The sequence below is a fragment of the Phaseolus vulgaris genome, chromosome 4 (assembly GCF_000499845.2).
Source record: "Phaseolus vulgaris cultivar G19833 chromosome 4, P. vulgaris v2.0, whole genome shotgun sequence".
Classification (NCBI taxonomy): domain Eukaryota; kingdom Viridiplantae; phylum Streptophyta; class Magnoliopsida; order Fabales; family Fabaceae; genus Phaseolus; species Phaseolus vulgaris.
This window is the reverse complement of record NC_023756.2, coordinates 42639929-42656830: the sequence shown is the minus strand read 5'-3', so window position 1 is coordinate 42656830 and position 16902 is coordinate 42639929. Positions and strand designations below refer to the sequence as shown.

The following is a 16902-nucleotide window of genomic DNA, read 5'->3' as shown; positions in this document are numbered from 1 at the left end:
TTTTTACCTTTCCACATAGATAGCCTCTTCTTAACCTTTGTAAGCATCGGGTCGCAAAAAGAAACCTTCGTAGAATTTTCCCCAAAGGAATATTCATTAATGCTGCAATGGAGAACCGCAGAGAAAAATTCTAACACATTTATAACCACTCCTACAACTCCAATTTTGCTCTTAAAGAAGTTTATTCTAAACCTAGAGCAAATTTTAAAACATCTAAGAATCATTTGAATAGCACTAATATTTTGGATATTAAATTTACACATCATCAAAGTTTCATCAGCGAACGGAAGTAATTTCACTTGCACAATTTTTGCACCGACTTTCAATTCAGAAAATTACATGATACTTTTATTTTTAATTTAAATTATAATATGCTTAATATATTTCTAATGCTCCTATTTTTAGTTACTGCAAAATAGTGTTATTCCTTCTCACTTCCCCAATGGTATTGTTTCATCGAACTTTTATAATGTTACTGTAGTTTATAATTGTGGTGTGGTACAGTGAAAGTCCAAAATTATTCCATCTTTTCTCAAAAATTTACATCTCAACAAAAAGTTATTTCTGTTTCTAGTACCAGATTCTCATCATATATTCCAACATCAATTATATAAGTCAGGTCAGAAATCTTATACATACTACATGCACAAAATTTTCTCACAATCAAGCAGAGAAGAGACAAAAGCGTGTTATCAATTGTTATCAATGGTGTGTGGATATAACATTTCTTAAGTACCAGGTTTTGATTGGTTCTACAAAAACCAACCAACTAACTATGACCGTGAGTAACGATTTGACACAATTATTTATCTATAAACTTCAAGAACTAACAAGAATATTCTCCTAAATTTTTATGGAGCCCCCACATGAAACATGATTGCAAGATTGTGCAGTTGTATATTTCATAACCTGCTAAAACTACCTGCATAATTAACAGCACAGTGGATATGCTTATTCCTTCATAAACAAATCAACATCTGGATTTCTCATGGTTTTCAGCCACATGTCAGCCACTATACTTGATGAAATGCTCCACAGAAGGCCTTGCTCATTTACCAATGCATTCTTGCCTTTCTTCTTTGCCTTTCCCAACCCATACTCAATCAACCAGTGCATTGCAGTTAGTCTTTGCTTCTCACTGTCCCATCCATTGCTATTCTGTGTAGCACTCCTCACCTTCAACCCTCCCACATGCATGCTTGTTACCTTGAACCTTTTCTCTTCATCATCTTGGTGGTAATCACTCCCCCTTGTGTCTTCACTGGATGCATGAATGAGCACCATCACAGGACCTCCAACTGCTTCAAATCGTCTTATTGGATCCCTTAGTTGGACAACAAATATGAGTGTGATATTTGATGGCTCACCATCAGAACCTCTACTACTGTTAGTGTAGCTTTGGTCTCTGATCCAATCCTCAAGTGAAACAGCAGAACCTAATAGATCCTTGTCTTTGTTTCCTTCCATTGTCCAGAGTGGTGAAACATCACAGGGAGCTTCTTTCTCTGTCATACCAGCTTGGATTTTCAACCCTTCAACCACCATGAACTCAATCTTCTGCATTGTGAAGGCTAGAATTTCCTCTGCTGTAAGTGGAGTTTCATCCACATTCCAGAGTCCTGTTGAAATCCGCTCTTGTCTTCCTGAACTCATTGCATTTGACATGCCCTTGAGGGCAGAAATTATACGTGCGGCACTTGAACTGGCTCCTTCTTTGTTTCTTCCTTGTATGATGCCTGAAGCAATGCCTTCGAAAGCAATCAGTTCTGCAGTTTTACCTATCAGTTCATCCAAGGGCATCTTGGAGAAAATTTGAGAGCTAAGTTCATCAAGACCAAGGCCAGCCAATTTCTGAAACAACTCTAACCCATTTAGGGACTGGTTTGATGCTAACACATAAGGCTTTGACATCTGCATTGCTAGCTTTGGAGTCTCATTTCTAGCTACAACTTTATCCGAAGGATTCATAGATGTTAAGTAGCCTCCATCCCTTGTTTGAACTACACACCCCAACCCCTTGCCAAGATCTGGGAGATACACTTCAGATTCTACCTCTGTAACTTCTAATGTAGATGTTTGAGATTGGTTGGTTTCGAAACCTCTGGTCTTTTCATCCTCAAGCATATGAAGAAATTCCTTTGTCACAGTTTCTTCATCAGAATCCAATCTTAGTGACTCAGTTTCATCACCTTTTCTGAAATTATTGTTATCTTCTCCCATCATGGACTCAAGATCCTTTATCTGCTTGGCAATTGAATCAAGCTCAGTTAGTCTACTCTGGCGCAACTGATCAAGCACTATTTCCTTGACAACTTCACTCGTACCTGTTTTCACTTTAATGGATTTCTCAGATCCTTCTCCTCCATATTTTTTCTTCTCTTGAACCTCAACCCCTTTATCAACAACCTCAAAATCTGGCAGATCAAAATCTTCCACCTCTTTGCCAGTATCAGGTTTCTGTATAGAGGGAGGGGCGTCACGAAATATGTGTGGATCATCAAGATTGAAATCATCTATACCTTGAATATCTTCTGCTAACCTTCTCTGTGAAGGAGTCCAAGCATCACTTCTGCTTGTTATTCTTGGACTAGGCAAGCTGAATGATGACTTAGATTGTTTGCGAGCAAAAGAGGTTAGATTTTTGAACCTGCTAGACTTAAAATTCTCTTCCTGGTTATATATCTGAACTCCTCCATCTTTCTCCATGATTTGGAACCCAAGTTTCAGAACCAGTTCTCCTCCTTTTGCCTTCCCTGATAAGCCAAAGCTAGTGTCCCACTGCCTGACACGCGTCCCCTGCTGGCTTTTCTCAATGGATTCTTGAATCAACTGGCTCAAGTCCACACAGTTTTTTCCAAAAACAAGCTCTTTGGCATCAACTGCAACAAGGTATATCCAAAATGGCCTTGGCTCAAACTTAAGCTGCTTTCCACTACCATGGTTGCAATAAACATGGCACCTTATGAAAAGGGTCTCTTCAAAATCTGCAGCACCTTGATCAACCCTTGAAGGCATTGCCTGAACACTCCCGTCTTTGGTCTCTTTCTTTCTAACACAAACAGAAAGCCTTAGTCCATTCATGGATGAAGGAAGGCCTTGAGCAGTGACAACTTCCACAGAAAACAAACAGCTTAGTTTATGCATTCCAATATGGGAAATGGCCCTCATAGGCTTCCAGCTCCAAATTCCTTTCTTGTCACCTGAATTTTCCGTGTCATTCAACTTTTTGGCGTCTGGCTGAGTAAGAGTTGCCTTGGCATCTTCAGGCTTTGGCCTTGATCGCCATATAGACAAGGACATGCGGCGAGACCAAGTTTTGTTGCTTTGTCTGTTGTCAATTTTAGCAGTGTCATTGTCATCTTCAGCAGAAGAGACAAGAGGAGGTGAGGCTCTTGGTAGAGCTAATGAAGCTGTTCTTCTAGTTGTGTTTGAGGTGTGTGATTGGTAAAGGCTTTCACTAAGGGCCTCTAGTTCTTCTAGGAGCTGAACGTTGGAGTTTCTCTTGGTAGAGTTATCATCTGCCATCATTAGTGAATGAAGAAGTTGTTGCTTCGAAAAAGGTACTGATGATAATTATGTCACAGTTGAAGAGAGAAATTTTTGGGACAAGGAAGAAGAAAAGGTGATGCTCACATGGTTTGATGTTTGGTTAGTTAACTTAGATGGAAGTAGCATGCATTGGTGGTGGAAAGAGAGAAGGTGCTGGACCTTTCTAAACCAAGAAAGTGATGAAGTAATTTGTGGTGGATAGAACATGAACGATGGCATTGGCATTTGCATTGCCTTGGTAACTAAGACAAGTTTGAAAATTAATAGTCAAAGGGTCCCATTGAATTTAATACAGCACCAGAATATGTTATGAGGGACATCTTAGTAGATATGTCAAAGTCCAAATATGCAAATTTAGTAGTTATTTATCAGTAGGTATTTTTTATTTGAGCATACTTATTGGCATTTATTTTTTCTTGGAAGTTCTTAGTTCTGTTCTTGATGATCACTGCTATCTAAGAACTTTTTCTGGAAAAATATTTGCACTGTAAACTTTATATGTGGTCCATGGCATTTTAACAGGTTCTGTCAATTATTTTCCTCTTACATATTGATGATTATGACTTACAATTTACTCAAGAGTTGTCTAGTATAGTTTCTTTGTCTGTGACGATTTTGACAGTCCATGAAGCTCTTGTTGCATCAGGTACTGCTGCCTCTAGGGATTTATTACCTTTGTTTTTTTTGTCCTTGTCTTCTGAACTTTCTCAAATATAACACTACTTCAAAAAATACTGTGTTTGGCCTTCATCTGACAAGCGTAAGAATTTCTCAAAAATGTAGGGCTAATCCTCAATTAGCCGTTTGTCATGTTATTATATTATAGCTTATAAAAAAACTGTTATATATATATTTATTTAATATATCTTAATCAAATAATACATCAATTTTATGAGACTTATTACATTAGTTTTATCACATATGTAGATGTCAATAATATAGAAATTCCATTCCATTTTATATTGATTTTATAATCAATATAATAAGTCTCTATTTGTTTTATTTATTGATTTTTGTAGAACTTATTATATGGTTTTTATCTGGAATCGATGTATATGTTTCTTTTTACTTAGATTAAAATTTTAACCGATGTAATATGTAATAGATTAAAAATATAATATCAATAAAAATGAATTTTAATTTTAATATTCATCTCAAATATATATGTTCAATAAAGCAAAAATTTTATAAAAATCAAATGCAAATTCTCTCAATTTAAACTTCCTAATTTATCTTAATCTAAATAGTATTTTTAAATATTGAAACTTAAAAAAAAATAGTCTTAAAAACTAACATATTTAAAATAAATTACAAATATTTAAACATATGCATTATCATCAAAATTATTAGCTATTAATATAACATAAATAATAAGAGTAACAAAAATATAAAATACTTATCCGAAATTGAAGCAACCCAAGTGCAAATTAGTGGAAACAACAAAAAATAAGGAATCAACCCAACTCGTCCTAGACAACAAAGCACCTCTGCAACCAGTAGCGGCAAAACCAAACCCAACAACACAATCCAATACCAAAGATCTCTACGATCCAAAAAGGCAAACACATAATCTAAAAAATGAGGTAATGGAGAGAGTAATTAGCACTGACAAAATAAAAAATGCAAGATCCCCTTCCGTCTAAAAAACCAAATCCAACAAACAAAAAAATACAACGCAACAATATAGACTATAGCATGGCATGGTGAGAGAGAACACCAGAAGAAGAATACCAAACCCCAACCAACGACGACGAAACTCTCAGACTACCCACCACGACCAACGTCACCGGTGTTCCAAAGAACCCAACCCCAAAAATGAAAATGAAAAATGCTACAATTGTAAACTGTACACGCCACAACAAGGCAGAAGAAACAGTGAATGTCTCCCATCACCCACTACTCGGCCAACATCGCCGGAGATCCAAAGAACCAAACCAAAAATGGAAATACAAAGAACCGTGGGTATGTGGCGTAGTGAGGGAGAAGAGAAAGCAAACGAAACGCGCGAGAGGAAAGTGAACATCAAAACAAGAAACCTAAAATTTTAAAACAACTCATATAACATCAGTAACCTCACGCAACCGATGTTATATGTGCTTATTACATCGGTTGTGAGTACAACTGATGTAATATCTATAGTAGAAATTGCAAAAAAAAAATCATAGTTTAATGTGTAACGATGTGATGTTGAACATATTACATCAATTATGAGTACAACTGATATAATATTCATGTCAAAAATTGTAAAAATATCACATACTTTACCTCGATTCTCATTTAATCGATTTAATAACTTGTTTTAAGTGTATTTTGCACTAGTGTATTTACCTTAATCATGGAAGGATTATGTTATTAATGGTGATTGACGCAATGAAGTTGTGGACCTTTCTGAACCAAGAAAGTCTGAAGCAGTATATTTGAAGTGGATATAGCATGGACGGTGGCCTTGGTTACCAAGACCAATCTGAAAATTAATAGACAAATTGGTCCCAGCAAATTTAATGCTGGTTTTCCCTTGACAAATGCATGCTAAATTGTTCATTTCATAACCTTTGTACTAATGGGAAATTTTCTACTGGTGTGTATAATTGCTTGGCTAAGCTTCAACCATGCAATATAGTAAACAATTCAAATCATTTATGTTATACAGGAGCATATGTGTACACTAGTTTATGTGTTTGTTTAGAATCAATTAAAACAAGTTGAACCTCTATCTCAAATGCTCTAAGCCTTTACCTGTATATCATCTTTTCTGTTCATGTAACATGAAGAAACAATCACTATCACATGTTTCACTGAAGTGTTTTTTCTGGAGTAATTTAGCTTTGGCAATTTTATGCTTTATGTACACTACTTTGTTTCATCAATTAAAGAAGTTTTTCAGTCATAATGGTACTATTTCATCAACTCCACATTGTAGTTTTCCTACCAAACAATTCAATTGTTTTCTCCATCTTTTTTTTTCATGGAAATGGGACCAAATGCTTGAGTATTGTTTGTGTTGCCAATTTCCATCAAATGATTTTAGATATGTACCTAATCAACTTTTGTAATTTAAAAATTATTCTTCATTCTATAATTGAAATCTGAAACTAAATAATATATTTCGAAAAAAAAGAAATTTATAATATTTTTTTTGTTTTGGAAATAAAAATATGTAATAAAGCAATTCCATAATAAAAAATATATATTCTAAAAAAAATCTAAAAAATATATTTCAGGAAAGAGATTTTTGGAAAATTGTAAAAAATATTTTGATCAAAATATTTGAAGTTAAAGTAGAAAAAGGTTCTTTCTTCACTTTTCACAAATTCTTGTCCACCGTAAGATAATCCATTGGAGACCACATTAATTTCTTTTTCATTTTTTATGAGACCAAAATAATTAGTTGTAATAATAACTAAATTAAAGATCATTTTAAAAATTATAAAAAATAGATAAATAGTTTTTAAATTAGTATTTAATTAACAATTCAGATTTTAACTACCAATTAAAAATATTTTATTTTTTTTAGTTTTTAAATTGGTATCATGATTTTCTTTCAGTGAGATAACATTATTAGTTTTCATTAATTATAATTTTATTTTTCATGGTAATTTCATTAATTTAACAAGACATAGATTATTTTTTTATAGTATAATACAAAAAAAATAAGCATAAAAACATTATAATTTCTTCAGTCTTTTAATAGAGAAAATGTTTTACACCTACTCATATATATTCTCTTTGTTTCTTTTTAACGGTCAACATTAATTATTTTTTTATTAATTGTACCTTTACTTTTCATCAGATATTTAATTAGTTTACAAATGTATTGTAATATAGAAATGAAGAAAGATAAAATAGAAAATCTTATAATTATTTTATTAACATCAAGAAAATTTATTATATTTATAAGTTTCTCTGAAGACGTTAAAGAAATGGAGGAATCGTTGAGTTCTTTTTATTATTATTATTAAAAGCATAATAATCTAAATATCACAATTCAATTGTGATTTATATCGAAAATATCACATTTTAACTAGTGATATAATTAAATTATATTATATAATTAAAATGTAAAAGCTATCTTATTAAATCAGTTTTGTGATATTTAATTAACCTTAAATTTTAATTTCTAAGAATCTGGTACATCTGATGGTCATCAACAATAATTTGTTCTAATACTCATTAGATTAAGATTAAGAAAGAGTGGAAGAGAATCTGGGCTTTTTTTTCATTTTTTATATAATTAATTCATGAACAAAAGGGCCAGAAGAAAGGCCTAAGACTGGTGTTTAAAAAAGGACTGTTTCTTCCTGCACCTCCATATCTTCTTCTGGCACCTCCATACACAACATGAAAATACATTTTTATCCTTCTTGTGCCACCCCCATAGAATAACTTCCGGATTATATAATCCGGAAACGCATTTGGAAAAAGACTTCCGGATTACATAATCCGGAAGTTAAAAAAGACTTCCGGATTATGTAATCCGTAAAGTAATCATGCATCTGAAAAAATACTTCTGGATTATATAATCCGGAAGCTAATTACAAATTTGAAAAATGACTTCCGGATTATGTAATCCGGAATATTATAAAAGGGTAGTTTTGGAAATATGAAAATTTATGGAGGTGAGAGAAGAAGGTATGGAGGTGAAGGAAGAAGCAGCCTTAAAAAAGTTCAAAAAGAAAAACTTCATTATCCATTACCTAAAATAAAAGACTAAGCAAAGGCCATTTCTTTTTGCCTAGGTACCCCCAATAAGATGCTGAAAAGACCAAAATGTCTTTAATGACATATATTTTTATCTTTTTTTCTCTTCTTCTCTACTCCTTCTCCGCTCATAGACGACTAATGGTGTCATTGTCACGTCTACTTCCTTCGCTTGTAGTGTTCCAAACCACTGTCAAGAACTACTTTGGTCACTCATTGTTGCGTCAATGTTATCAAGTTAGTTTTTTAAAACTACAATTCATTTATTGTTGTTGTTTAATTTCACTCTAGATTGATTATTTTGAGAATTTTCTAACAGCACAATCCAAAATCTATTTCTTATAATTTGAATATATTTTGGATTGTACAGTTTGAAAGTCATTTCTAGATCTAAAATTGTGTTTTAAATTATATAATTTGGAATATATTTATCAAAATTTGAAGACAATATGAATTGTGCAATCCGTAATGCAATTATACATTTAAAAATGCCTTAATTGTTACTTTACCTGTAATGTCAACTTCCTTAAAATAATTTTAAAAAATATCAAATTTCTATTGATTAGATAACTTAGACGATGAATCACATGATGACATATCAGAAAAACTAAATATGATTCACATAACATGCACTATATTTAATGGTATTCTACCGAAGTCATATCTCACTAATTTGTATGTATAAGGTAAAGCATGAGTATATCTCAATGACATTCACTATCAATACCAACATGTCTAACATGATCAAACTCTTCAGCAGTGTTCATTAAAACATATTTAGAGACAAACCCTTGCAATCTTTTATACAAACTAAAATTTAAAGTGTGTGATGACTATTTTACGGCAAGTGTACCGTGTCAAAATTAATAATTTTTCCCTAAGGACGGATATCGAACCCATAAGAAACAGTTGAATTATTAAGTATAAGATTCAACGAATAGAAAACCATAAATAAAAATTTGTAGGATGTTTGTTGTGTAAGATTGCAAGAATTGTAAATAAAGCAAAGTAAAGAGTTGTTGATTTAATTGGGAAAATTGGCATTGGGGTTCATCATTCTCACTCTTTTATATTTTGAAAAACATAATAACATTCTATCATTTGATTGATATTGATGTCCATATAAAATTCATTCATATTAATTTTTTGCATATAAAATTACTAAGATAGTCTCATAAATATTGATTCCTCGCATATTTATAAAAACTCATTGTCCTTACGATTAGATGTTGATACCAATTAACATTTCAAATTTCTACCTAGGATTCAAATATGTTAAGTATTATCATTTAGGTCGGAAACTTAGAGGTACTTTTCAGTCAAATCTAAGGATCAAAATCATGATAAACAAGCATTACAAATAAAATGACAATACCAATCATCAATGAAGAACATAATATTATATTTAGATATCACCTTAATACATCAGAGTTTGAACAGATCAACTAATTCATGTATCAACCAATTCATGATTATGACTCCACATATTGCCTTCAAAACCTGCCATCCTCCATTGCAATTTGGTTTACCCTACAACTTAAAAGAACAATCATATTTTCTTTTACTAGGTACAATGACTAGTAAATCGTTTTTGTATCTCCTATATTTTCCACCTCTTTCACAATCTAACAACACACATGTATTTTTTCTGAATTTTCCATTTGATATATCATATTGCAAAACGAAAATTACAAAACCAAGTCGAAATAGTACTCTACACACCCATTCAAGTAAGTCATTTCACATACCAAATACATTACAACATAAGCATATGTCACGTGTCACATTTACACAAATAATATAAAATTTTACTTACCTCATCTATTGTAAAAGGTTGAATGCAGTCTCCTCCAACCAATTCATCTTCTATTTGTTATAATATATGGCCTTTAAACAAGAGGGGGGATGGGGGGTGAATTGTTTAAAAAAGATTTTCAAAAACTTGTGAAGGTTTAATGAAATTGAGTGAAGAAATCCAGAAAAGGAACCAAGTTAGCCAAGAATACAATCTATTTTAAAGTGAAGCACAGAAAAACAATCGATTGTTTCTTCGATTCAATCGGTTGTTTATATCAGCAGAATTTAAAACAACTTAAAAACAGAATTTAAAAGAGATCATAGCAAGAGAAATGCACACAAGTAGTTTATACTGGTTCACTCTTAAGCCAAAAGCTACATCCAATCCCCAAAAACTTCTGGGTTTCTACTAAGCAATCAAAACCAAATTACAAACACCACACACCAAAGTAGTGACCTTGAACCCCTCAAGAAACACACTACCTTTGGCAAATCACACCAAGAGTGTTGATCTTGAACACCTCAAGAACACACAACACTCTCTTGCAACACAATTACAGAAATACAGTAATCAAGGAAGAAGAGAATAGAATACACCTAGGTATTACAAATCTTAAAGTTCAGAATTACACCCCAATCCTATTCCACACACTTGAAAATCCAAAGCTTGATGTGAATCTTGAAAACTTGAAATTGATTTTTTGCACTATGATTTCTCAAAACTGTTTCTTACATTCCAGGAGCGTATAACTAACTTTTTATACTCCAAAGAATAATTAAAAACATTTAAAACAGGAGCGCATTCAGTTAGAAATCATTTAAGAGAGATTCACAAATCAAAACAGAATTTTGTTAGGACTTTCAAATAAACAATCGGTTGAAAACACGAAACAACCGATTGATTTGGTTTGACAACTAAGTCAACCAAGTCAAATAGCTTTCAACCTTTTTCAAAACCTCCTAAGAACAAAACAACTGGTTGATTCGATAAAACAACAGGTTGTTTTTCCCTTAGTTGAAAAACATTCCATTTTAAAAAGGTTTTCAAATCAAATCAATTCTGGATTCAAACAAGGAGTGGACTACAAATGATTCTACCGCAGACCCCACACAAACATACAGCAGCAACACCAGTCTTCCATCAAACACCTTGGATTTGAATTCTTCAAAGCTCTTGATCACTCTTGATCAACACTATTAACACAAAGTGTTAGGCTTATCCATGTGAAACAACTTATCCACTTCATTTGACATTTTGCTCCAAAAATTGAGATTCCATTTCTATATTTAACACTCACCACAAAAGCAATCATAAGAGTATTCACAAAACAATGTAATAATGTGCTGATATTACGCAACATAAGTGTGGACATACAAAAATTTTAAGAAAATTGCACAACTTAGACTTTTATGTTGTGTAATATATAAGTAAAATTTATATTTCAGCTTACAAAATCTAAAATACATTTGTTCTTCTGGATTGTATTACGGAACGTACAACCCAAAAATTAAATTTTTGTTCTGGATTGTGCAATCTCGAAGTTAAATTTGACTTCTAAATTACACAATCCATAATTCAATATAGTATTCTAGATTGTGCAATCCAAAAAAAATTGACTTTTAGATTTTGCAATCCAAAAAAAATGACTCTTAGATTGTGCAACCCAAAAAGTATTTTCACTTCCAAATTGGACAATCTAAAACTTATAAATAATTATATATATATATATATATATATAATACAAATGGAACCATTTGCCACGTGTCACTACCACAAAATTCTTGAAAAAAAATTGAAATTTTTTTTTTACCACAAAGAGAATACTTTACATGTGTCACTCTCACACGGCACATTATCGTGGCTTTCTATATGCATGACACGTGGCACCCCTCTCACTCTCTTCATTCCCTTTCACGTTCTCTCCACTCTCTCAGGTTCTCTCCTCTTCATTCCCTCTCTCATGTTCTCTTCTTTTTTCACTAATTTGGCAACTGCACCATCTACTCTCATCTCTGACCAACTGTGCAGATCTCCTCTTTTCGGTTTTTGACTTGGCGCGATGTTTGAACTTTGAAATAGGTTTCTGAGCGCGATTTTTGAACTTTCAAATGAGTTTCTGAATCTATATATGCTCATTCATTTTCGTCTTAAGAACATGTTAGTTTTCATCCTTTCTTTTCCTTTTTCTTCCTTTTTGGGTTTTTTAATTTGGGGATTTCGTATTTTGATGTTTATGCATATTGTCTTCCTCTCTTTTACGGTGTTTTTACTTTATTGTTCTTGATATTGTTGTTTCTATGTTTGTTACGTTTTTCGCACCATAAAAATATATTTTTCCAGTTTTCTTATGAAAGATCCTTGCTTTTGATGTTTCTGTCGATTCTCTTCGTCTCTTTTTTGTTTTCTTTGCTTCAGTGTTCTTCATATTCTTGGTTCTCTGTTTTTTAGTTTTTTCACACCATAAAAGTTATTTTTTTTTTGGGTTTTCTTAGGAAACTTCATTGCTTTTGATGTTTCTGCCTATTGGTTTCATCTCTTTTAAGGTTTTTTACTTCATTGTTCTTGATATTAATGTTTCTCTATTTGTTACGTTTCTTGCACCATAAAAATGATTTTTTTATTCAATTTTCTTATGAAAGATCCTTGTTTTTTATGTTTCTGCCGATTCTCTTCATCTCTTTTTCGTTTTCTTTGCTTTAGTGTTCTTCATATTCTTGGTTCTCTATTTGTTATGTTTTTCGCACCATAAAAATTAGTTTTTTTGGGTTTTCTTAGGAAAGTTCCTTGCTTTTGATGTTTCTGTCGATTGTCTTCATCTCTTTTACAGTTTTTTTGCTTCATTGTTCTTAATATTCAAGTTTCTTTGTTTGTTACTTTTTTCGCACCATAAAAATGATTTTTTTTAGTTTTCTTATGAAAGATCCTTGCTTTTGTTGTTTCTACTCCGATTCTCTTCATCTGTTTTTCGATTTCTTCATCTGTTTTTCGATTTCTTTGCTTCAGTGTTATTCATATTCTTGGTTCTTTGTTGGTTACATTTTTTGCACCATAAAAATGATTTCTTTTGGGTTTTGTTATGAAAGTTCTTTGCTTTTAATGTTTCTGCAGATTCTCTTCATCACTTTTATTGTTTCTTTGCTTCAGTGTTCTTTATATTGGTGCTTATCTGTTTGTTACGTTGTTTTTTTCGATAAAAATGATTTTTTCTAGGTTTTATATGAACGTTCATTGCTTTTGATGTTTATGTCGATTCTCGACATATCTTTTACGGTTTCTTTGCTTCAGTGTTGCTTCTCTTCATTTCTTCATATCGTTCATTTTTTTAAATTTCTTTTTGGTTCTCTGTTTTTTGGGTTCATCTTGCTTCTCTATTTGTTACATTTTTCGCACCATAAAAATGATGGTTTTTGGGTTTTGTTAGGAAAGTTCCTTACTTTTCAAATTCTCTTCATATCTTTTATGGTTTCTGCTTCTGTTCGTATCTTCATATCGTTCATTTTTTTAAATATTTTTGGTTATCTGATTTTTGGGTTCATCTGGCTTTATCTTTTCACAATTTTATGTTCATCTCTTTCACAACTAATTTGGACTTCTGATCCAACTTTCGAAGTGTTTTTTTTCTAAATATGTTTATGTTTAGGTGCAGAAAAAAACATTCCCAAAAGAGTGTTGGCACTGTCACTGACTCACATAGAAAAACTTACCCACAATATATTTTCAGGAAACTAAGAGGCTTATTCTGACAATGAAAACTGCCATTGAAGAAAGAAAGAAAAGATCATCATGTAAAGAGGACATTTAATGTTATTCTTAAATAAAAAAACATTACTAAAATTCCTAAATTATTCAAAATCTTAAATAAATACATATTCTAAATAATTTAATGTCATTCTTAAATTATGTTATTTTCTACTTAAATACTAATCTAATATAAATAATATTTTCAAAATTTTCAAAATCCTATATAAATATAAAATATAAATTATATAATGTCCTAATTAAATAAAAATATTAAATAAATTAAATTTATAAATTATTTAAAATCCTAAATAAACATAAATCCAAAATTATTTCATGTCCTACTTAAATCAAAATCTAAAATAAATAAAAAAATTTCAATTGTTCTAAATCCGAAATAAACACAAATGCTAACTTATGCTAACTTATTTTATGTTATACTTAAATAAAATATAAAAAAATAATCTGTCAGATTCAATATCTTAAATTATTTGTTTTTCTTACTTAAATACAAATCTAAAATAAATAAAATAAATAAGAATTTCAAAATACTAGATAAATATATATTCACTAAATTTTAAAAATTCCTAAATTTTACTAGATAAATAAAATTCCTAAATAAATATATATTCTAAATAATTTAATTTTATTCTTAAATAAAATCTCAAATAAATAATTTTTTTCTAATTTTTTCAAAATCCAAAATAAATATATAAGTCCAAAAATATTAATGTCATTCTTAAATATAAATTGAAAATTAATAAAATTCTTAAATTATTTAATATCATTCCTAAATAAAAATATAAATTTATTAAATTTCTACGTCTTTCAAAATTCTAAACATATACAAATTCCAAATTACTTTATTTGCTACAAAAATTATATTTGTAAAATTTTCAAAATCCTAAATATATACAAAATCTAAATGATTAAATATTTTACTTAAATACAAATTTGAAATAAATTATACAAAAACCTAATTAAATACAAATCCTAAATTATTTAATGTCATACTTAAATAAAAAACTACAATAAAAAAATCCTAAATTAATTAAAATTTTAAATTATTGAATGTTGTAATTAAATCAAAAATTTCAATAAATAAAATACCTAAACTATTTAAAATAATAATTAAATACAAATCTTAAATTATTCAATGTCATACTTAAATAAAAATTTACAATAAATAAATTTTTTAAATTATTCAAAATTTTAAACAAATTCAAATCATAAATTACTTAATGTCCTACTTAAATAAAATATCTGAAATAAATAAATTTCTTAAATTTTTAAAATAATAATAAATACTAATTCTAAATTATTTAATATTGTACATAAATGCAAATTTGAAATATTTTTTTTCTAGAATATCCAAAATTCTAAATAAACATAAATTCTAACTTATTTTATGTCATACATAAATAAAAATCTCAAATACCTCAAATTTCAATGTTTTTAAAAATATGAAGTATATATAAAATCTGAAATTCTTTTATTTCTTGCTTAAATAAAAATCCTAAATAAATAAAAATCTAAAAATTTGTAATATCATTTTTTTTTAAAAAAAAATCGAAAATCAATAAAATTCTAAAAATCAATATTTAATGTCATACGTAAATAAAATTGTTAAAAAATTGTTAAAATATTTAATGTTCTACTTAAATAAAAATCTCAAATAAATAAATAAAAAACACTTTGAGCAGGTTGGAAGGATTTTGGTTATTCTTGAATAATTTAGGTATTTACATGTATTATTTATGTCTATGCATTCTTTATATTAATTTTAGTATGTTTTTTTATTTATTCATATATGCTGATATTTATTTCATATATATTAATATTTGCTCTGTAAATTTTTTTATTTATTTTCTTATTTAAATTTAAATTTTTATATAATTAAATATATAAGTAGTACAAGTATTTATTTTCTTATTTAAATTTAATTTTTTATATAATTAAATATTTTTGTTTATTTGTCCTGTGGAGGCACGATTTAGAGTATTAGTATCATCTGAATTTGTAGCATGGATTGTAAGTTATGCTGGTAATAATATCATAATTGTTATGACTGCATAGAAATTGTTGTATTAGTATCATGAAGAGTTGTAGGCAATTGTTCCAAATGTTGTAATTTTAATCTCAATACGCCTCTTCTATATTTATATTATGAAAATTTATAAAAATTGAAAGATTTATCATAGATCTTTCTTAATGCAATTGTGTTTGATTCTCATTAAAATAAATTAATATGAAATTGATAACTGACATACGGATAAATACAAAATCTTAAATTATTTTATTTTTTACTTAAATAAAAATCTAAATTAAATAAAATTTATGAGTTTTTCAAATCCAAAATAAAAATAAGTCCCAAAAAATTTAATGTGATTCTTAAATAAAAATCCAAATTAATTAAATTTCTATGTTTTTCAAAACTTCTAAATAAATACAAATTCTAAATTATTTAATTTCCAAAATAAATAATAATCTAAAATATTTAAAATTTCAAAATCCTAAATAGATACAAAATCTAAATGATTGAATATTTTACTTAAATAAATATCTATAATAAATTAAATTCCTAAATTATTTAAAATCTTAAATAAATACAAAGTCTAAATTATTTAAAATCATACTTAAATAAAAAAAATTGCAATAAAAAACTTATAAATTATTAAAAATTCTAAAAAAATACAAATCCTAAATTATTAAATTTCATACTTAAATAAAAAATTCAATAAATAAAATATGTAAATTATTTAAAATTAAGTAAATACAAATCTTAAATTATTGAATGTCTTACTTAAATAAGAATTTAAAATAAATAAAATTCTTAAATTATTCAAAATTTTAAACAAATACAAATCCTAATTTTTTTTAATGTACTACTTATATAAAATATCTGAAATAAATAAATTTCTTAAATTATTCAAAATAATAATAAATATTAATTCTAAATTATTTAATTTCTTACTTAAATGAAAATGCACAAAATAAATCAACAAAAGTTGGAATCCAAACGAAAAATTTATGTATGTTAAATGACTTCAAAGAAGGTAATAATATTGTTTTTTAAACTGAGTTTAACATACCAAATAATGAAATTTGAAGTGATTCGG

The 16902-nt window shown here is 29.1% G+C and overlaps 1 protein-coding gene across 1 annotated transcript; it reads right to left on the bottom strand.

The window, feature by feature from the left end:
- Positions 1 to 652: 652 nt before the first annotated feature.
- LOC137837760 (protein PLASTID MOVEMENT IMPAIRED 1-like) lies at positions 653 to 3878 on the bottom strand. The gene has a single exon (XM_068646870.1). The coding sequence runs from the start codon at positions 3526 to 3528 to the stop codon at positions 952 to 954; it is 2577 nt and encodes an 858-aa protein (XP_068502971.1). The 5' UTR covers positions 3529 to 3878; the 3' UTR covers positions 653 to 951.
- Between the last annotated feature and the right edge of the window lie 13024 nt (positions 3879 to 16902).